The 24,139-nt window shown below is 35.6% G+C and overlaps 1 protein-coding gene across 1 annotated transcript in view; it reads right to left on the bottom strand.

The window, feature by feature from the left end:
- RTTN (rotatin) overlaps positions 1–24,139 on the bottom strand; it is a 157,079-nt gene that overhangs the window by 55,260 nt on the left and 77,680 nt on the right. Inside the window, exons 29-34 of the mRNA XM_044242826.1 lie at positions 21,006–21,134; positions 20,443–20,553; positions 18,344–18,502; positions 17,108–17,179; positions 4,142–4,331; positions 2,420–2,511 (exon numbers count right to left, since the gene is read on the bottom strand). Coding sequence (XP_044098761.1) covers positions 2,420–2,511; positions 4,142–4,331; positions 17,108–17,179; positions 18,344–18,502; positions 20,443–20,553; positions 21,006–21,134 — 753 coding nt within the window. The remainder of the gene's footprint in view (positions 1–2,419; positions 2,512–4,141; positions 4,332–17,107; positions 17,180–18,343; positions 18,503–20,442; positions 20,554–21,005; positions 21,135–24,139) is intronic.

Below are 24,139 nucleotides of genomic sequence, written 5' to 3'. Positions count from 1 at the left end.
GCACAGAATGGATAACAACCCAGTGACAACACATTCGATGATTACAACTCAAATCAAAAGACAGTGCTTTCCTTAGAAAGACAAAATGGAAAAACAAACCAATGAACAAATTGCATCTTTTGTCATATCTGGCAAATATACAAAATAACGATATAAATAATCAGATACACTTATTGGCAAGATTTAAATCCACTAAACTGATACCTTTATTGTAACTTCAACATATTCTTATCCTTAAGAAATTATTAGCTGGTCTAGGTATGACAGCTTCGGTTTAAAGTAATAGTACATGGGCGCTGGGTGGCTTAATCGGTTAAGTGTCTGACTCTCAATTCTGCTCGGGTCCTGATCTCAGGGTGGTAGGACAGAGCCCCGCGGCAGGCTCCGTGCTCACTGCAGAGTCTACAGAGGTTTCTCCCTCTCTCTCTGCCCTTCCCTCTTGTGCGTTTCCCCCACCAAATAAATAAATAAACCTTTTTAAATAAATAAATAAATAAATACTGGTATAATGAATAAATTCTCCAATTTTTTTTTCCTGTTGGAACAGGAATGACATGACAATTAGCAAAATTTGGGGTAGTGAAACTACTTCTGTGAATAAAAGTCACCAATTTGGTGAGCAAGTCACCAACACCAAAGCTCTTCTACTTAAAATCCAGAAGAAGAAATGTAAAAAAAAAGAAGAACGTAAAAACTCCAACAGATAATTATCTTTTGAGAAACCCCACAAAATCAATCCCACATAGAACTACAATAAGAATTCTTTATTAAAAAAAAAAAGATTTCATTGGTTTTTATTTCTAAAAGAATATGTAACATCCAAACACAAGCAAGTTAGAGTCTTATGCTAATAAAGATGTTTCTATTTTAATGATTATAATAACATATTTCTATAATTTTTCTCAGAAAACCTGATGTATCAGATTTGTTATTATTAAAATATCTATTACTATATAGAATATATAATTGTTATATATTATTATCTCTTATAAAATAGAAAAATGCAAAAGTACTTAGTATTATTGCATAGAATAAAGACAACTCGGTATCTACAAAATAGCTAAGATGACTCGAAGTTAATCAGAGCAATTGCTCCTTACTGAGTACCTCTTTACTACAAGCCAAAGAGCTGAAGAATGTACAAATTTCAAGGTTAGTCTACGGATAGCCCTTTTAATAGACAGGGAAGCCTAAGAATTACTTTTAAGCACATATTAGTGCTGCCCTTCTGTGAATTAAATAACAAATTAATATAGCTCTTTTTTGCATTGAATTATATTATTTCTCTTGTTGAGAAGAAGATACATACTATTTCTAGCATGGAAAGGAAAGCATGACATCTAGTGGAACTGGGGTAATTACTCTACTTTTCCAAATAAAGGTTCAATACAGCACTACCCACAACCTCTTCTGAGACTACGTGTAAAAAATAACTCCTAAAACTGCAGCAGAAAGTACCAGTGTTGAGAAACTACAGGAAGTGAATCTTATTATTACCTTTTAATTATTTATTATTCTCATATTTTTTTGCTCCAATAGCAGGAGTGCCAAGCCTTTGCCTTCCTGACAGGGTCTACGACACAGTAACTGTTCCAAAAACACTTTACGACTCAAAGTCATGCTTTCCAGTTGAGAGGAAATGGTTTCATATGCTTGTAAAACAAGTGAAACCTAACATCAGTCATACTTAGAAATACTTAATGTGTCTCAACTTTTGAGAACAAAGCAACTTATATATGAAAAGACAGAAGGCAGGCAGGCAGGCATAAGTTTCAGGTATTTCAGATCATCAAAACAAGCTTCTACCTCAGGCAAGTATTTCGAAAAGTGCTTAAAATCTACAGGACCAAAGAGAAATCATTTGAATGGTTCCATTCTCTCCAAATTGCTTTGCCCTTCAGCAAAACTGCACAGTATTCAAGCATTATTATCATATGGGATCTATTCTATTACTACTGATAAACATTTTTAAATTTTGATGCTTCTGGTTCTATCAAATAAGGTGAAAAAAAAGGTTGTAAATTCATCTAAAAGGACATCCAGTGTAACTCTATGAGCACATTAGACCCTAGTTCTACACAGACCGCAGTTTAAAAAACCATAGCTATGGGGCCCTGGCTGGCTTAGTCAGTAGTGGAGCATGGGGCTCTTGATCTCAGGGCTGTGGGTTTGAGCCCCATGCTGGCTACAGAGATTACTTTAAATAATAAATTGGTTCATTACAAAAAAATAATAAAATAATAAATAAATAAATAATAAATTGGTAAATAAATAAATATATTTTTTAAAAATAAATAAGTAAATCACAGCTATTTTAATCATAACCTTATACTCTGCATACAGTCTTATCTATCCACCATGTAAATTCAAATTTTTTCAGAGATTCAAAATGAAGCACTCGAGCATTCTTTGGAAGTACCATTGTTTCCAAGGTGGAGAGAGAACTTGAATCTTGATCTTGATTGGACATCCTAGATGGAGCCCTCCAAAACTTCAATGAGTCATCTAAACCTGTGACAACAGGAAAACTGTCAACATGAATACAGTCTCCTCCATATTAAAACATTTAACAGAAAGAATACTTGTTATAGGATACCAGTAAAGAACTTGTTCCAGGAAACCAACCAAGAACTAAGGAAAAAAGTTTGCTTAATTTTTATTATTCTTAATTAATTTATATATAAATCTAGTTTCACAAAAATTTTAATGACAATTAATGGAGCTTGGCTTAATTTAATACAATTTATCAAGACCACTAGCTCCCAAACTTTAATGTGTATAAGAAGCATAAAATGCTTATTAAAGAAATTTCCTGGGTCCTATTCCCAGAGATTCTACTCCCCCAAATCAGGGTAAGAGCTGTAATTTTGCATTTAACACAATCACAAAAGATTTGAATATGGTGGTTCAAGAGCCATGCTCTGAGTAACACTGACCCAGAGAAATCCAAACAATGAAATAGGTCACTTTCCTAATAAGGACATTTATTTAAAATTTCAGAAATTTCTGAGGTGCCTGGATGGCTCAGTTGGTTAAACGTCTGACTGATTTCAGCTCAGGTCATAATCTCAGGGTGAGGAAATGAAAGCCCACATCAGGCTCTGTACTGGGTGTGGAGCCTGTTTCAGATTCTCTCTCTCTCTCGCTCTTCTACGCCCCCTCCACCCCATCTTTCTCTCTCTCTTCCTCTTAAAAAATGAAAATGTTCAAAATCTCCATCAAATGTCATTTTCCACTCAATTCCTTCAAGAATTGAGGAGAAAAGTGAATTAGAAGCTCACACTTAAGTATCTGGGAGTAAAGGAACTATGTCTGCAATTCACTCTTAGAATACCTCGGGAAAAAAATATATGTATACATGCATATAAACACATACATATGCATACGCATGGCACAGGGGAATAAATACAGTAAAATGTTAACATTTGAGAACATTCTTGCATTCTTGCACCTCTTCTATAAGTGTGAAACTATGTCAAGATTTTCAAAAATTGCTATTAAAAATTAATTTTAAAAATATAACTTACTTTTTAAAATCATTAAGTTATTATTATGAGACAAAAGTATTTATACATGCCAAGATCATAGAAATCCAAAAGAATCTACAAATAAATATAAGAAGGTTTCAGCAAGATATTTTGATAAATGAGTACCATACCAAAAACAAATAGCTTTTTGATATATTACAAAACAAATTAGAAAATTTAGTAGGAAAGGGTCTCATTCTTGATTGCCTAGGAAGAAAATTCCGAAAAGTTTAAAACATCTAATAGAGAAAAAAACTGTAAAACTTTACTGAAGGGCATGAATAGCTTATTAAACATTAATCAGATGTCACATGGTTTCCATGAAGAATTTATAACGTAGAAAAATGCTTAGGCAATGTTTAGTGGAAGGAGGGAACAAAAATGTACATAGATATGAACACAATCATGTAAAACAAACAAAAGATACAGGAGAGAGAAGACTGGAGAAAACCCACCCTGACGTTAACGAAGGTCATGTTTGCGTAGTGAGGCCCAGAGAAAAGCATTTTCCTGTGTACTTTCACTATTTTTCAAATATCCTGTAACAAACACATACGTATTCAACAGTTTTTAAAAAGTTAGATCTCATAAAAATAAAGATATAATGTACTTACCATTTAAATCGCTGCCTTCTGAAGTTCGAACAAGAGCAGAAAAATTCAAATCAAATGTATACCGTCCCAGGTAACAGTGTTTTATCATCTGATTCAAATGTTCATAAAAATGGCAGTGATATAAAAGAGCCTGAAGGGCAGGTTTTCCTGTTAGTGACAGGCCAGAATCCTCATCATGGACACAGGGGCCCTATAAGAAAAGAAGGAGAGAAGAAGAAAGAGAAACTGATTCATTATGTAATTTCTTCAGAAAGACCTGCTGTCTGCCCCACATTCCCCTCGGCCAGTCAAACGCAACCAGGTGCTACCATGATCCTTCCCCCTGCCTCTGTCGCTCCACACTCAAAGCAACCTGACCGAGGGCAAATATTTCATCCTCTCAGTTTTTGCTGCCTAAAAGTCCTCTGAAGGCAGAAGGCTGATCTATTCTATCTCTTGAGGAATAAACATTAGTTTACAATGCTTCTATGAAATGCTACAGTTTTAACCAAGTAATTACATACTCGAGCACAAATACAATAAAAGCAGTATTTTTCAACCTACACGGAATAAAATAAGTATTTAAATATCTGAAATAATGTGATCCAGTAATTGCATTCCAAATTATTGTTGCACCTATCAATATGCCAGGTAAAAATGAAAGCCTCATCACTATCAAGGATAAAACTTGTTTTATGTTTAAGTAATGTTTGCCACATTACTTCTCCCTGAATGAATTCTGCCAAGAGAAACATGCAGGCACACATGTCCACACACACCCTTCCATCAGGACACTGAGAAGAATCTGCCATTATACGATTTTAATCTCATTGCACTTTTTTTCCAAACTGTGTTGTGCACTGCTACTCACTACTTCTCCTGGAATAGCCAGTGGCAAAAACCAAGCAATCAGGTATGTTTAAAGTTTGCAAAGAATCATGTCACTAGCTTATAATTATTTTTGTTTTTGGAAAATGATAAAAGTTATGATTTTTAAAACAGACCATGAGAGAGAGAAATATAAAAGACAGAAAACAGAAATCTAAGTGCCATAAGGAAAGGTATGGCCAAAACATATTTGAAGTTTATCATTAACTGTGATATTTATGTACGAGTCCCTTTTCTCATGTCTGCTCATCACCAAGAAAAGATGGATGTTAAAACTCACTATCAGGAAGATAAAATAATTCACAAATGAAAGGTAAAATTAAAACAGAAAGATTATTTCCAGTAACCTTTCTTTTTAAGGATATTGTCATTATAATCAAACCTCTGACTTCATGATTAAATTCCTTTTATGGTTGTGAATTGTTATGGTTGTATTCCAATAAAACTACCTAATACTGTGAACTTACTCTTCATCCATAGAGCTATTTACATATTTAATAAGAAATAAGGTTATTTAATGAGCAACCAGCACATGATGCTCCCTGCATAACTTTAAATTTTGAGTTCTAGAAGAAGCAGGTAAAACTTTTCTTGTAAAAGTACAAGAACAGGGTCATATGGCTGTTTGTCAGCCATGGTATATGTTTCAGGCAATGTGGCCCTTCCATGCACTTATTTAATGATCTGGAATGAAATAATTCATCCAAAACCACAGAGTCAATCCTAACATCCATATCTTCAAACTCTTCTATCTTTTAGGCAACTTATAACATTCTAAATGTAGAAAACATCTCAAATATACAGGATTTACAATAGTTGCTTAACATCACAAAGTAAAGCCTTCACTGTAATAATTCAGGGAAGGAATTAACAATCAAAATGAGAATTATAAGTAATTCAGCTAGGTTTACTAGCTTAGTTCCAACTACTTAACAGTCTTCAATAAGCCAATAAAATAAAATGATTAAACAAAGTAGAACAAATACCACCGTTTTAAATATATTTCATAATGATGCCCAGAACAATTTTTAGATCAATTAGATTTTAAGCCAAAGACTATAATAAGAGATGAGGAAGGACACTATATCATACTCAAAGGGTCTGTCCAACAAGAAGATCTAACAATTTTAAATATCTATGCCCCCAACGTGGGAGCAGCCAACTATATAAACCAATTAATAACAAAATCAAAGAAATACATCAACAATAATACAATAATAGTAGGGGACTTTAACACTCCCCTCACTGAAATGGACAGATCATCCAAGCAAAAGATCAACAGGGAAATAAAGGCCTTAAATGATACACTGGATGAGATGGACATCACAGATATATTCAGAACATTTCATCCCAAAGCAACAGAATACACATTCTTCTCTAGTGTACATGGAACATTCTCCAGAATAGATCACATCCTCGGTCCTAAATCAGGACTCAACCGATATCAAAATTTTGTTACAGACCACATAAAATTTTTACTTTTGCAAAATTATACCTATAAAAAAAATCATACTTATCTTCCTAGATGAGTTACACCACAGTCTTACAATTCATGAAGGTTTAATAAAAATATGTGAAAGAATATAAGCTATATAAATCTCAAAAACAAGCCCTTCAAGAGCTCTCATTAAATCTACTCGTTCTTTATTCTGCAAAGGTCTGCTGAGGCTGAAGGTTATACCAACTGCTAGAAGGAAAGGTATATTACAGACTCGCTGTCTTCTAAAATCCACCTTTTTGGCGTGCCTTGGTGGCTCAGTTGGTTAGGTGACTCTTGATTTTGGCTCAGGTCAAGATCTCAGAGTTGTGAGATCGAGCCCCATGTCGGACTCCACACTCTGGAGAGTATGCTTGTCCCTCTCTCTTTTCTGCTCCTCCCCCCGCTAATAAGTAAAATCTTTTAAAAAATAATAAATGAATGAATGAGTAAGTAAGTAAATAAATAAATAAAATCTACCTTTTCTTCAGTTATAAGTATTTCCCAAGTAAGGGAGAAATTATACATAAGGGATATAGAACTGGAGAAACGACTCTCCAAGTATAGATAATTATCTTAGTGATAAAGAATCATTAACATAATCCTTCAGTTAGTACACAGATAGTCCCTGACTTACAAAGGTTCAACCTACAATTTTTCAACTTTATAATGGAGCAAAGTGATACGTGTTCAGTAAAAACTATTTCAAACTTTGACTTTTGATCTCTTCCCCGGCTGGTGATATGCAGTAACATATTCTCATGCTGCTGGGCGGCAGTAGCCAGCCACAGCTCCCAGTTAGCCAGTGATGACAAGGGTAAACGACCATTCTGTTTTTCACTTTCATTATAATATTCAATAAACTACAGGAGATATTCAACACTTTATTATCAAACACACTTTGTGTAGATGATTTTGCCCAACTGCAGGCTAATGTAAGCATTCTGAGCACGTTTAAGGTAGGCATGGCTAATCTCTGATATTCAATAGGCATATTAAATGCATTTTCAACTTATAATATTTTTTAATTTAACAGTGAGTTTACTGGGACATAACCCCATTGTAAGTTAAGGAATATTTATATTTTTAAAGTTCCTTTTTTTTCTCTAGTTCTTATGAATATAGAAAGAAAAGATTTAGAAAATAATGATACAAAATAAGCCATAATAAGAGATGTTAACTTTATTTATTTATTTATTTATTTATTTATTTATTTTTGGAGATGTTGACTTTAAAATTCCATCTACTTAGTAAGGTTTCAGAACCTATTTCTGGTGGGAGGGCGGGGGTGGTGCCTGGCTGGCTCAGTCGGAAGAACATACAACTCTTGATCTTGGGGCTGTGAATTTGAACCCCATGTTGGCTATACAGATTACTTAAATAAAAACTTAAAAAAAAAAAAAAGAAAGAAAAAGGAGCCCCTGGGTGGCTCAGTGAGTTAAGTGTCAGACTCCTGGTTTCGGCTGAAGTCATGATCTCAGGGTGGTAGGATCGAGCCTGTGCTGGGCTCCACACTCAGCATGGAGTCCGCTCAAGATTCTTTCCCCCTCCCCGCCACCCTGCCTGCGCGCTCTCTCTCTCTCTCAAATAAATAATAAAATCTTTAAAAAAAAAACAAAAAAACTGTTTTTTTCCTTTGGCTATAAATCAGTGTGAAAATATTTCAGCCTACCAAGATCAAATACGCTAAATTAATTCTGATATGAACGAAGGATTAATATCCCAGAAAAAAAAGACTAAGAGGCAAAATTATAAAAGATAAGGAAATAAAATCAATTCAAGGGACTTAATATGGGACTCATACAATATGTGGAATGATAGAACAAAGGAAAAAGAAAAGTCATTTTTAAATTAAGTAAAAATAGGAGTGCATGGGTGGCTCAGTCAGTTAAACAACTGACTCTTGATTTCTCCTCAGGTCATGATCTAGAGTCCTGGGATCAAGCCCCAAGTAAGGGTGCATGCTCAGCACGAGTCCACTTGAGGATTCTCTCTCCCTCTCTGTCCCTCCCTCCCCTTGCTTGCGCACAAGCATGCGTACTTTCTCTTGCACGAGTGCTAAAAAAAAATGAATCTTTAAAAAAATAAAATAAATAAAAATGAAAATACGTGTCAGAGCCAAAAGATACAGTACATCTATGTCATCAAATTAAGGAGCTTAATGAGTGTCATGCAAGAGCAATGAAAAAAAGATACAAAGCCATAAAATTCTAGGACATCAAAGATAAAGAGGATGATAAATGAAAAAGTTGGCCATAAAGAGGTGAAAAAGCCAGCTGGGCGTCCAATTTCTCATCAGCAGTATAGGATGTTAGAAAACAATGGAGTAAAATTCCTGTGAGGAATGATTTCAACCTATCTGGTAACTACCCAAACTACTGGAGTACAATTTAAATACATCTTCAAAACCACAAGAACTCATCAGGTTTCTTGCTCATGCACTTGTTTTTAGGTAGGAGTATAATCATTTTGAAGATCCTTTCTCTTCAAGAAAGGATCCTAACTGAAAAAAAAAAAAAGGGATGACTAAGAGTTTAAAAAAAACATCAGATATAATATAGACTCACAATTTAAAAAATTATTAAATAGACACTCCATAGGAAAAAATTCACTCAAACCACTTTTTTTAATTATACACATACACAAACAGCTATGTTTGTATACATACAATATATATATAAATATCAGAAAATGTTTCTTCTGAGCACCAGAGAAATCACAGCCCCAGATGAAGAGATACAGAAGTATAATCACAGCCCCGTAAGCGGCTGTGTAGTAAATTACTAGTTTTCAATTTTTAGAATCCATTTATAGATAAATCAAGGTTGCAGAAGAGAATATAAATGTCATCAACATTCACAAAATAAAAGATAAAACTGACAAAGATCAGCAGAAGTGAAAGGATAGGGATATCCTAGCCACAACTTCCTTACCTTCTATATGGTGGGGATAGAGAAATCATCCACAGGTAACAAGATCAGAAACAGCAGATGGAGAAACTAAGTTTGGTAACAGAACTAAATTGGCAGGACATTACTTAAATGAGCTAACTCCTGCATATCAACACAGTAAAGGAACAAAGATTATTGCAAACTACTATTTAGAGATATGAAAGCAACTACCTGAAGAATTAAAATCAGTAGGAGGTAAAGCTGTCTCTGTGAATGAAGAGATGCAGTAAAGTTCATTATAAGTGTTAATGGTTGTTTTAACTATACATATTTATTATTTTTTTAAAAATTCTTCTAAAAATTCAAACAATTCATTCAAAATATTTTTAAGTTCTCAAAGAATATCAAATCTGGAATATTATTTTTTTATTCAATTTATTTTACCTAAGCATTAAGCGTGGATCCCCATTCTCCACCTGCCAAAGCTTCCTAGTAGCAATGGCATGTTAGCAACAGAGCTTTACCCAGGGCAGTAGTGCCAAGCCCAGCATGTGTACAAAAGATTATCTGACTCAGGCTTTCCACAGATGACTAATAGTAGAAGATCCAGAACAATAAAGCTTTTTATGCATGCATAAGGCTTCGCTCTACAGATCCATCAGTAATTGATGGGGCTGTCTTCTGGCATAGTGGGGAAATCAGCATGGTCTCACTGCTCTGTCTCAGCACGTCTTTATCCCTACCAGACTTGCCCTCAGGTGAGTGCTGGGGCTGCCAGATCATCTGCAAAACGGCCAGGGAGAGCTGAGAAGGACAGTATGCAAAGGAAGAAAACTCTTCAAATCACCAGGTATGATTATAAGTAAGTATGCATAGAAAACAGCAAATTAATTATGTCATAAAACACTCCAATTAATTTGAAAACATTGTTCTCAAGGATGCAATAAGCTATAATATTAATTTAAAAACATATATTTTACTCCTGGTGTCCCAGTACTAAAATACCCATTAAGCTGTGGTTCAAAAGGAAGCAAAAGAGAAGCAAAATAAAATCACATTTAAAAGCAGAGAATAGGGCACCTGGCTGGTTTAGCAGGTAAGCACACAACTCTCAACCTTAGGGTTGTGGGTTCGAGCCCCATGCTGAGTGTAGATATTACTTAAAATCTTAAAAAAAAAAAAAAAAGACTAAAGACTATTTTCAAGTTGAAAAAAGAATTATTTTGATATGTAACAGATAGAAAAAACTCCTCTAATATAATGCAAAGATTGGAAAAAATGACCCTAGTTACATAAGAAATCCCTAACTACATATAAATTATGAATATAGATAGATAAAATGATATTGCTTCTCTGATACCAAGTATTTATTGTTTTATGAAATCAATACTCATAATGATTCATGATGAACACCTTAAAAGATGAAAAACATGTACTGGTAGTTATCACATCAAATACGGAAATGATACATACTGTAACTATAAATGAGTCAGCGATCCATCTAAAACAGACACATAAAGACACACGCAGAGAGTTTCCAGCTGTGTCCACTATGAATACATGGAAGCAATGACTCCTTCCCCCTGCTCAGAAACAATGAACATATTTAGAACCCAGATCTCATTCCTAAATACCATCTCCATTAAAAGATCACGGCTCTCTGAGCAAACGTCTGATTCCGGGCTGGGGCTGCTTGTTACACCAGAAAATAGGGAAGTGCTCAAAGACTGAAGAAAACACATTAAAGGGACAAACTACTCTTCATGAGGGGGCTCCACCTAGTCAAAACTGGAACAATTTGAATATCTAAATAAAATAGGATTGAAACAGGCTATAACTCATAAGGCAAAGAACCTTTGAGTCTACACTGGTATAAATAAATAAATGAAGTAAAAAAATAAAGGGGGAAGAAATGAAAGCTCTTTCTAACAGGAAAATGTAGTAAATGTAGAAAGAAGGACAGAATTAGAAAGTCACTATCTGGCAACCATTGTTTCAGACAAGACAAGAATCACAAGAATTCAGACAAGAGTCGCAAATGGAAGCTAAAACTAGAGGAAGAAAGTTGATGAGAAACAGGTATTAATACAATCTCAAGAGTGTCTTCCCACAAAAGTTACAACTGTAACTCCACACGAAGGAAACAAACAGACTCTACCTTAAACATGTAAGCAAAGTCAGTATTCCCAGTAATGGGACAAAGAGATGATCCTGTCTCCAGATACAATGTACTAACAAGAATACATCAATTCTACACTTTTCGGGCAAAAAAATGTATAACCTGAATCTAATCATGAGAGCAGATAAACTTAATTAAAGAATATTACAAAAACTAAATAGCCTGTGCTCTCCAAAAATGCTAAGGTCATAAATGTTAAAGATTCAGGACCTATTTTAGAAGAAAGAAACAAAATGGATATGACACCTGTCTGTAACATGTATTTCTGATCTTAGATCTTTACTAGGGTGGCATTATTTCTTTCTTTCCTATGAAGGACAATAGTAGGACAACTGGGAAAATTTGAATAATTACCTAACTTTAATAATTACTATGATAATTTTATATGAGAATGTCCTCATTCACACTTAAGTGTTTAGGGAAAAAAGAAGAATTGTGCCTGCAACTCTCAACAGTTCAGAGAAAAGACACTAGCAGAGAGCGCGAAGGCAAACTTGATATAACTGTAATATATGGGGAGTCTGGGTAAAAAGTATACAAAAATTGTACTGTTTCTGCAGCTTTCACAGAAGACTAATTTTTTTTCAAAATAAATTAAAAAAAATAATATACATATAGACCATTCAAAGTCCTATCAAAATGTGGAAAGGAACTAAAGCATAAACAAGTGTACTTAACCACAAACTGACAACTCACTATATGTAAGTGCATGAAATTATCTTTACATTTAAATGTGTGATAATATTCAAGTGGAAAAAACAACTTTAATATTATAAAAACTATGCATAAGTTGCCATGATTCTACATAAAATATTATAGCAATGTTCCCTGGGTACATGTTTGGTCTCTCCCATAGGCCATAAGCCCTGGAGAATTAAATCTGATTAGGTACATGTGAGCCCCCAAAACTGAGGTGCTCAACAAACGTTTACACAAATGAAGTCTAACCAACTACATTGATAATCCCTATCTAGTCAATAAATTTGTTATATTCAACTCTAAAATCCCATCCTGGTTATTGAAGTTGCAGGGATATGGATTTGTGATAATGGTTCTCAAACTAAACCCAGCAACAGAACCTTCCCCACGCCAGAGTACTGAATCCAAGTCACTCTGTAGAGACCTGGTGTACAAGACAAGGGAGAGCTGGGAGCAGGACCGACTGAAGCCTGAAGGACAAGGATTCTGTTTCCTCTGCCTGAGGAGGCGGTAGCCTTGAAGAAGGGAAGACAATACTGGTCTTCAGAGGCACAGCTCTTGAGGCGCGCCTGCCTGGCTCAGTTGGCTGAGCCGCCAGCTCTTGACTTCAGCTCGGGTCATCAACACAGGATCCTGGGACAGAGCCCGGTGCCCGGCTCTGTGCTCAGCGGGCCGTCTGCCGGAGGATTGATTCTACCTCTCTTCCTCTCCCACCGCCCTTCCCCCTACACATATGGACACGTGCTCTCTCTTTAATAAATAAATCTGTAAAAAAACAAAAAACAGTGCTATGATGCACACCAGGCCTGATGCACCAAAAACTGAGTTCTTGTTGCAGCAGGAGCCAGGGTTTCAGGCCCGAATGAAGGTGCTCGGTGCTGAGTGGAACTGCACTGAAGTCAGGCCCCTTCTCTTCCCCTGCTCCTGGTCACTGCCCATACCCACTACATTTCTGTATCCTTGCAACAGGAAGTGGGGAATCATGCTAAAAAACTTAAGACCTGATTTTTAACTTTATTTACTTAGCAAAATCATTATGTACTAGCAAAGACTAATGAATCACTATCATGTCTGGGGCGGGGGCTGAGAGAAACATTTAAAAAATATATGAAAAATATGGTCACATATATTCTACACAGAAAGATTAAGTTAAGTGGTAAGAAGTAAGGCAAGGCAGGGACTCCTGAGTGGCTCAGTTGGCTAAGTGTCTGCCTATGGCTCAGGTCATAGAGGCTTCTCCCTCTCACTCTCCCTCTATGCTTTCCCCCTCTATCTCTCTCACACTCTCTTGCAAATTAAATAAATAAGATCTTAAAAAAAAAAAAAGTGGGCAAGGCAATAAAGTTAATATATGAAAAAGAATCTAAATTATTGATATAGATATTAAATGCTGATTAGAGGGAATTAAAATGGATTATATGGTTTACTGAGAGTATTTTTTAATAAATACTTTTTAAAATTAAAATGTTTTAAGTGATTTATGCCTCATCTTGTTCCAGAAAAGATTAAAGGCCTATTACAAGGAAAGGTAAATTATAACATGATAGTAAAAGTATAACAGGGTGAAAGAAAGAAAAAGAAGGGTATGAAAATACCGAACCAGGAATAGAGCCAAAAAACATATATACCAGATAAGCCACATTGGATAGGAAGGCTCTAAACTTTCTAGCACTCAGCAATAAAAGGAAAACCAACCAGTTACATTATTTGTACATACGAATTATTACCACTCAGAAGTACAACAATTCCAGATACTGACGTGAAACAGGAATTTATTCTGGATGTGTAGGGAAAGAATTTGGGAAGGGATAGTAATCACAAAAAGAACACTGCAGAATGCCCAGTGGAGCAACAGTACAGAGAATATCAACTTGGACTTCAGGCATCAAAACAAAGTGCAAAGCAATAAAAGCAGTTCTCTTTGTAAAACATAATTAATGAAATACCTACCTCAATCAAAATAACATATTTACAATGCTTCTAGATACCGGTGCTACTTCCTGCTCTATCCTCAAAATACTGTGAAATATATATAAAGACAAGCAAATAAAACTTTTTAAAAAGATTTTATTTATTTATTTGACAGAGAGAGGTTACAAGTAGGCATAGAGACAGGCAGGGAGTAGGGGGGAAACAGGCTCCCCGCTGAGCAGAGAGCCCAAGATCTTGACCTGAGCTGAAGGCAGAGGCTTAACCCCACTGAGCCACCCAGGCACCCTAAAACATTTTTTTGAATAAGATTATTCATCATTCTACCAAAGACAGTTCTGGTTTTAGAATACTGGATTTGTAGCACATTCTTTCTAGATGTAATAAACTGGCAAAGGCCACAACCTCTTGGAGATTATAAAATTCCATCAAAGTATTTGAAGACTATTTTTCTCCCTTCTTGGAACAGCTGTTTTCACTTTGGGATGTAAAGTACCACTAAATTTAAAAAAAAAGGCGGGGGGACAAATATGAGACTACCAGCTCTTTATGGTGCTAAATAAGGACAGTTACCATAAACAGGGGTGCTGGGTGGTTCAGTGGGTTAAGCCTCTGCCTTCAGCTCATGTCATGATCTCAGGGTCCTGGGATTGAGCCTCATATCAGGCTCTCTGCTCATCAGGGAGCCTGTATCGCCCCCATCCCCCTACCTGCCTCTCTGCCTACATGTGATCTCTGCCTGTCAAATAAATAAATAAAATCTTTAAAGAAAAATAATGACCAAAAAAAAAGATCAAAAAGAGTGAAAGGAAGAAAATCTGAGTTTATTAAAAACGCAAAAAACAATTAAGCTTGTTTTTCTAATTTTGCGTAGGACTAGCAAAAGTTTAATAATCAAATACTATTTTGAATTAGAGCAGCTCTCAAAATGTATTATCCTGGCCATAATAAGCAAGGCAAAAGACTCCAAAAGCTCAGTTAAAGCAATATTTTTGGGGCATCTGGGTGGTTCAGTCAGTTACATATGCCTTCGGCTCAAGTCATGATCCCAGGGCCCTGGGATGGAGCCCCACACTGGGCTCCCTGCTCAGCCGGAAGCCTGCTTCTCCCTCTCCCTCTGCCTGCCACCATGCCTACTTGTGATCCCTTTCTCTTGTTCTCTCTCTCTGTCAAATAAATTAAATCTTAAAAAAAATAAATAAAGCACTATTTTCAATGTTTTAGTAGAAAATTAATTCTGTGATAAAAAGTGGAGAATAATAAAACCAAAAGCTGCAGTAAGCACGTCATTAGCAACAAAAACGATCTGTACAGTATTGAACTAGCAAGAGAAAAACAGGAACATCTATATATGCTTCTATATTTTAATAAAATGTCCCAAAAGCTTTAATAGAACCCAGAAGTAGTATTACTCTTGCTTTTATATTATATTTCAACAATAAAAAATTCATTGGCATTATATTACCAACCATATAAAACACAAGTGTCACTAGTTTAACAATAGGACTAGAGATGATTTGTATTTGAGCCAAAAAAAAACACATTTTAAAATCTAGTTATTGGATGACAAAAATCAAACTACTACACTATTAACATAAATATTAATCCTGTACATTCCCTCCAGTTTTGTCTCCTATGGTTTTATTACAGTACAGACTATGGATAATCAACCACTATCAGAAGACAATGTTAAACAAATTAGAGGAACAAGTAGAAAAGTGGCCAGGATACTCCGTAACTAGCAGGGTTAAGCTGGTACGTCAGCTATGGAAAACGGCCTTCCGAGAGTAAAATGAGATGTGGGCCTTGACCTGGATCCAGGCTTCAGGTCCCGACCTGGATCCAGGCTTCAGGTCCCTGCCTGGAAAGCTGCCCTCACAGCAGGCTCAACTGAGTTTAGCAATTCCTCCTAAGATACATTCTAGTGGAAAAAGGGAAAGAAATCTTGGATTTGTCTAGGATCCTGGAGAGTGAGATGTAGCAATGTAACTGATAAATATACAGAGAGAAAGCGCATCTCTTATCTCCCCAGTGGCAACACTTTTCTATTCTCCAAATCATCTAAAAAAGCAGGAAGCTATAAAAAAAGTTAGGTACCACTGAACTTGATTTTCAAAACAAAAAATTAATCCAGTAAAAACCAAAAAAAGATAAATTATGACCTTAACTGCACTAACACAGAAAAAGGAAAAAAGATGTTAACACTAATGCATTCTTAACCACAAACAAATTTATGTATTATCATTAAATTAGAGAGGCAGTATAATGAGTGGAAAAGAGAGACTAGCTGGATTCAAAGCAAAGGTGTGATTTAGGGCAAATCTATTTAAACCGTGTGCTAGAGTTCCTTAATCTACAAAATGAAAATGATTGGTGGTTCAGAATTCAACCAATTATACAAGTTAAATATTAAGTTAAATATTGTTAAGCTCCTAGAAGACTGCATAATAAACTGTACTAACTATTATTTCTATACATAGTAAATACGATGTTAGCTATTATTTCTGACCAAAATTACCTTTAACATTACAGAGAAAAATTTGTAAATCTGAAAAACTATAAGAAAAGTTCTATATTCATGGGCACATTGGTAGCTCAGTGGGTTAAGCCTCTGCCTTCAGCTCAGGTCATGATCTCAGCTCAGGGTCCTGGGATCAAGCCCCGCATTGGGCTCTCTGGTTAGCTGGGAGCCTGTTTCCCCCTCTCTCTCTGCCTGCCTCTCTGCCTATTTGTGATCTCTCTCTCTCTCTCTCTCTGTGCCAAATAAATAAAGAAAATCTTTAAAAAATTTTTTTTCTATATACTCTTGTAAGAGATATTATTGCCATAGTTTCTTTAGTAATGAGATATATATTTATATATGCATACTCTATCACCAATTAATCTCAATTATCTACTAGCTTGATAAGTTTAAAGTCACCCACCTGCCAAGTGTAATCCTTTAAAATTACTGAAGGCATTGGAATTACAAGAAGATTCTGAAGAATAAATGCAGCCTAGAAAAAAAAAAAAGAAAAGAAAATGTCAATACTGCCACCTTGTTGTCATCTCCAAAATAACCAATATATTGAAATTTCATAATAAAAAACATATCACTGGGCAACAATACATGCTAAGACATCACTATGAGAACTGCTTAGCTCACTCCTATTTCAGAATTTTATTTTTCCAAAAAATGATCTATAAAATATAAAATATAAACTTTTGTGACAGCAGTTAAGAAATACACTTTCATGTTTCTATTATTCCACGTACACATGTACCCTGTTCTCTCTCTCTCTCTTCCCTTTTCCCTCTCATCCACGCTCCTCTCAGCAAGAGGCCTAACTAGAAATACAAACCACAAATGTCCAACTTTATCTTCTACGTCCTGAAGATGGTCAAATTGAATAATCCTAGTGGTATGAACACTGATCATCTATACAGTGAAGATGACGATATGAGGGTGAATTAACAGGGCTAACAGAGGGGACCCAAGAGTGAAATTTTCAACTACCTTGATTGTTAAGTCAACAGATGTCTTTAAAGTTGGTAAATCAAGAGGAAGCTAAAGTTTAAGCATTACCACTAAAAAACAAGTAACAAGAAAACTATAGGATTTGGATTTTGGAATGGAGAACCAGCAAATTGTGAGCCCTGGAGCTCCTGTTTCCTCCATAAGCCTCTAATCACGGTTTCATTACTGTTTTTAAAAATATTGGCATTAATCACCATTTCAAAGCAGCAACGACAGAAAACCACAAATTATTTAGAAAGAATTAAAACAGGGTTTATTTTTCCTCTTAGGTCATGTAACTACTACAGAGTATTGTGACAGTCATGCATCCAATTTAAGCTTTATAGATATTACTTACAAACTGAGGAACAGAAAAGTAATTTTTTTTTCTGTGAACTACTTTTCAATGTGTAATAATATAGAAGAGTTTGTATAAAATACAGCAAATTCAGCTTTGATCTTATCAAAATAAAGGACTCCAGTATTTACTGTGAATTAGTATCTTTTTTATTCTGTGATAGCATTTCATTCGGGTGTTTCTGCAGGGACAAAAGATCACAGTGGGTGATCAGTCCACAGTGCTGAACAGAGGATACAGTTTATAAAGACCATCGTAACAAATCTCTGCGGCTGAACGGGGAGATGGTGCTAAAGACAGGCGTACCTCCCGGCGCACCATACTACACTCCGACTGATCCAGGAGAATGTTCACCACCGTTCCCCAGAGCCCACCAGAAATGTTTTGACAACTGTTTGCCAAAGCCATACAGCCAGTTTCAAGGGTGGTCAGTGCTGATCCTAATCCCAGCGAAGTGAACCTCACCTGTTCAGATGAAAGTAAAACTGTCAAATCAAAGAACCCAAATCCCTAACATAAATTCTTAATTTTTTTTAAAAAGATTTTATTTATTTATTTGACAGAGAGAGATCACAAGTAAGCAGAGAGGCAGGCAGAGAGGAGGAAGCAGGCTCCTGGCTGAGCAGAGAGCCCGATGTGGGGCTCGATCCCAGGACCCTGGGATCATGACCTGAGCCGAAGGCAGAGGCATTAACCCACTGAGCCACCCAGGCACCCCCATAAATTCTTAATTTTACATAAGATATCATACTTTTAAGACACTGACGATCCTAAGTAATAAAAGGCACTTACAGAAAATAGTGCTCTATAAATTTATGAATGAATAAAAATCCTATTCCACAATTCAAACAAGCAGATGTCATAGAAAATCAAAACCAGGTATAAATAAGAATAAAAATAATAGCTCATAAACCTCTTTCAAGAGAAAGCATCAGGTGCTTACATATATTTTATGAACATGATTCCTGTTTATTCCTCACTTTTAAAGAGGTTATCTATTATTTTGTTCCACCATCCTTAAGTTATTAGTGTTTCTTCTACATGACTTGACTTTTTTGAAATTTCTTAAAAAAAAAACTGTCTTTTTAAAAAGCATTTAGTATTTGCTCTAAAATTTCTGTAGAAGAAAAATGTTTCAAATAAGATTGATGAGGTATATGTTTACCATAGTTCCACTGCTGCTCAAGCTATGCATTTTGGTTCACTTCTGAATTCTGATTCTAAAATAGTTTCACTGATAGCAGGGTAACAAAAAATAATGTAGTCATAACATGGTCAAGCAACAAGTCCAAGTCCAATATGTATAAAGAATGGAACCTCTACATCAGATCAAATAGTGTTTCTAAAAATCAAGGTTTTTAGTGGAATAGAATATAATCATTGCTTGCTTGAAATTAATTATATTTCATAACTAAATTATGGTGCCCATAGTTAACAGTACAGTATTATATACTTAAATATTTGCTAAGAGGATGAATCTTAAGTTCAGTGTTCTGATCATAAAAATAAACAATATAGAGGACAGGAGTCAACTTTTGTAGGTGAAGGATATGTTTATAACACCGATTGTGGTAATGATTTCAGGGTGTTCACTTATCTCCAAATTCCTGAATCTGTACACATTAAATACGTATAGCTTTTTGTAGGTCAATCATACCTCAATAAAGTGGTTTTTAAGAAAAGAGGTAAGTGGACAAATGGCTAAAACTGGAAATTTTATTGATATAAAATTTTGTACTGCAATGGTATTATTTTATTAAATGACACACAAATGTCATTTAGCAGCTCTCCTTCTAAACTTGTTGAAAATGGCTAGGCTTCTCCATTAATTTTTCACTGTTCTTTCTAAACATGAAAGAGTCTATGATCCTTTCTCTTTTTCTATTTTTAATCTATACTTTAATGAATTTCACTGAGAAGGGTCTGCTATGAACTGAACTATATCCCCTCTAAAATGGTATGTAAGCCCTAACCCCCAATGTACATAAATTTGATGATAGAGCTTTTAGGAGGTAATTAAGGTTAAATGAGGTCTTAAAGGTAGGGTCCTAATCTGATAGGATTGATGGCCTTTTAAGAGGAGAAAGAAAGGAAAGGTCACTGAGTATACAGTGAGGAAGGCAGCTGTCTGAAAGCCAGAAAGGAGAGGCCTCACCAGAACCCAACCATGGTGACACCTTAATCTCTTATTTCCAGCCTCTAGAACTATGAGGAAATAAATTTCTGTGTTCCAAGTCACCTATGTTATGTGTTATGGCAGCCCAAACTAAGATAGGGAGTAAATAGCTTAAGATATAGTCACTAAAATAATCTCAGTTTGGAAAATATGAATTCACGTATATGCATATATTATTTTATTTCATTTTTTTTTAATATAACAAATTTTTTTTTTCCTTCACACTGACCTCTGGGTCTCGATCAACCCATAATGGAATCAACCAAGCCAATCCTTGTTGAGTAGGACTATGCTCTTCACTGTGACTACCCAAAGGCAAGAACCAAAGTGACATCCACTCCTAGAATAAAAAAGAGGGAAAAGACCCTTTAGGTAAGTTTCTAAGACTAAAACAGAGGAAGTTTAAATAACTGAATTTTTAAAAATCAAAACAAAGTTAAAATGTACTTAAGACTTGGCTTTCATTCAGTATTTAAGAAAAACAAGGTAAAAAAAAACCCACAAAAAAACAAAAAATTCAGCTTCTTCCTAAAAAGTTAATTTTTCTTCAAAACTATTCCCCCCATGATTTAGACAAAATGCAATTCTCTAGAGCACACAAATTTTAATAAAATTTCAAATAAAATTCAGATTTGTATAATACACAACTTCTAAGAAACATCTCAGTCAAAAATCATTTTTGTCTGAGAAGGAAAGGCAAAGAGACATTTTCATGTAGGCTGGAAATGTGTGAGACACACACACTCCTTGTCTAGCAAGTGTTCAGAAGACAGCAGCTTTCAGTGCTCTCACCAAGTTCTGGGCCTGGGCCATCATCTCATGAGATAAGTGAAGCAAGCAAAGAATTGTGCTCTTTGTGACACCTTTTCCCATAAAGGACATAGCATTTCCACCACGCTCCACATAAAAAGAAGTAATGACCTGAAAAACAAGGATAAACAATGTCATGGTGGCTTTACTCTGAGTGGTACATAAAAATAAACATGTAACTTTCTACTAACTTGTCTGATTTGAATCCTAACCACATAAAGTATACGTAACATTCTTACAGTTTACATATTTCAAAATGGTTAAGGTGGTATATTTTAGGTTGCTACCACAATTAAATATTTTTAGTTTAAAATTTTCTCCCTTTGGAACTTACACAAAGATGTGTAGTATCCTCCTAGGAGACTTCTGTGATGCAGAATATGTTCACACATTTTTCAAATGTTACAGTATTCTTTAAGTAAAAGAGCTTATCAATATCTTATTGGAAAAATATACTTAGAAATTGCTACCTATATAAAACTCTAGGGGCGCCTAGGTGGCTCAGTGGGTTAAAGCCTCTGCCTTCGGCTCAGGTCATGATCTCAGGGTCCTGGGATCGAGCCCCACATCGGGCTCTCTGCTCAGCAGGGAGCCTGCTTCCCCCTCACCCACCTCTCTGCCTACTTGTGATCTCTCTCTTTCTCTGTCAAATAATAAAATATTTCTAAAAATAAAAATAAAAAATAAAACTCTAATAGGGCGCCTGGGTGGCTTAGTCAGTTGAGTGTCTACCTTCAGCTCAGGGTCATGATGCCAGAGTCCTGCGATTGAGCCCCACACTGGGCTCCCTGCTCAGTGGAGCGTCTGCTTCTCCCTCTTCCTCTCCCCCTCACCTCACTCGTGCGCGCGCTCCCTCTCTCTCTCTCTCTCAGATAATAAAATCTTTTAAAAATTTAAAAAACAGGTGCCTGGGTGGCTCAGTGGGTTAAGCCTCTGTCTTCAGCTCAGGTCATGGTCTCAGGGCCCTGCTGAACAGGGAGCCTGCTTCCCCCTCTCTCTCTGCCTGCCTCTCTACCTACTTGTGATCTCTCTCTCCGTGTCAAATAAATAAATAAAATCGTTTTAAAAAGAAAAGAAAATTTAAAAATTAGAAAACAAAACCCTACTATCAGGGTTAGGCAGATTTTCCAGAATTATGATTTAAATGTAAATGGTACTTTTTCCCACTTCTGAGCAATCTCAGATTTCTATTCCACATTTAAGAATATGTTCATTATTTAAATCATTGGCTCTCAACTTTTTCTCAACTCTCCCACATATCTGAAGGATTTGATACATTTCCATCAATAACAACAAAAGAAATGTTTCTTATCTGAAGAAATATGCCTTAACTGACAAGTTAAGAATAGATAAGCGGAATCAGGTGACAGCAATTTAAGGAAAAGTCCTTCTAACTAATTTTAAAAAATCCTTTAAAATACGTGACATACCCTTTTGGAACATTTCTGTGTAAATCATATATTGTCCCTCAAATTGGGATTCAATAAGTATTTGTTCACTGGCTAAACAAGAACCTTTATAACTTTTCAACTTTTTAAAAAAGATTTATTTATTTTAGAGTAAGAGAGTGTGCATGTGTGTGATGGGGGAGAGGCAGAAGCCAAAGGAGAGAGAGAATCTCAAGCAGATTCCACACTAAATGAAGAGCCCAATGAGGGGCTCGATCTCATGACCCTGAGTGCCCCACTTTTCAACTCTTAAACTAAAAAAAAAAAATTCAAAGTGACAAAAGATCACTTAAAATTCATAAAATTTTAGTAAAAAAGGAATGCTCACTATATATAGGTGCCAACACATTATAAAAGAAAAATATGTTTTGAGGCAAAAACAATCAAAACTACTTGATATCTGGGGTGCTTCAGTGGATCAATCAGTTAAGTGACTACCTCTTGGTTTCAGCTCAGGTTATTATCTCAGAGTAGGGAGATGAAGGCCGGCATTAGGCTCAGCACTGAGTGTGGAGCCTGCTTAAGATTCTTTCTCTCTCCCTCTGCCCGTCCTCGCCCACTCCTGGGCTCTCTTAAGAAAAAACAATAATTTTTTTAAAAATGTTAAAAACTTGTTATCTGACCAATACAATAAAAAGTACTCCCAAGCCTCTGAGTGTGTTGATTCATCACAGCATCCTCTGAAGTAAGTCATTTTGTCTTAAAACAGAGACTACTTTCTAGTTTAGGATTTTTTTTCAGCACGTACAGCATATGATTTTAAAAAGACAACATAAATCATAAATGTTAAGGTACAGCTTATTGAACAAAAGCAATTTATTTGAAGATGATTTGGGATCTGTAAACTACATGAGAATTTTCATAAACCAAAAAAGTGTAAATTATGTCTGAAAAATAAAATGAAACTGTCCAGCAGTTAAAAACTATAGGGGATGGGCTCTGCTCTACTACTCCTTCCTCATGTGTAGATTTGACATTTCTCATAATTAAAAGTTGAAAACTTTAAAGGACTATCTTAGAACTAAGACACCAGAATGACCAGTTATTATTATCTAAGTATTATTATTCTCTAAGTCACTGGAGATAACTATATTGTAGTTTCATGCCTACATGGTAAAGGACAAGCCAAGGCCTTTAGTACTACCTCCTTTCAATCAGACCTTTCTGTCAGACCCATGGAATTATATTCTGTATATCTGGTTTTAAGGATTTAATTATCACGGTCTATTCACCTATCTTAATGTATCATGCTTGGTTTAAAAGCCTCATTTCTCAACCACTAAAAGCAAATATTCCCATTCAAATTTCACTGGGCAGAAATAAAATACCTACATTAGAAATACAGCTCCCTTCTGTAAAGGAATCGGCTTTAGTGAGAAACTATACAGCAAGTCATCTGGACCAACAATGACTTTGTTTCAATGTGTATTTTCTTAAGATTTATTTATTTATTTATTTATTTGACACACACACAGAGAGAGAGAGAGAGAGAGAGATCACAAGTAAGCAAAGTGGCCCGTGGAGGGGGGCGCAGGGGGAAGGAAGTAGGCTCCCTGCTGAGCAGAGAACCCAATGCGGAGTTCGATCCCAGGACCCTGGGATCATGACCTGAGCTGAAGGCAGAGGCTTAACCCACTGAGCTACCCAAGTGCCCCTCAATATGTATTT

The sequence above is a fragment of the Neovison vison genome, chromosome 3, assembly GCF_020171115.1.
Source record: "Neovison vison isolate M4711 chromosome 3, ASM_NN_V1, whole genome shotgun sequence".
Taxonomy (NCBI): domain Eukaryota; kingdom Metazoa; phylum Chordata; class Mammalia; order Carnivora; family Mustelidae; genus Neogale; species Neogale vison.
Note: the sequence above shows the minus strand (reverse complement) of the source record. Positions and strands in the feature narration are given on the sequence as shown.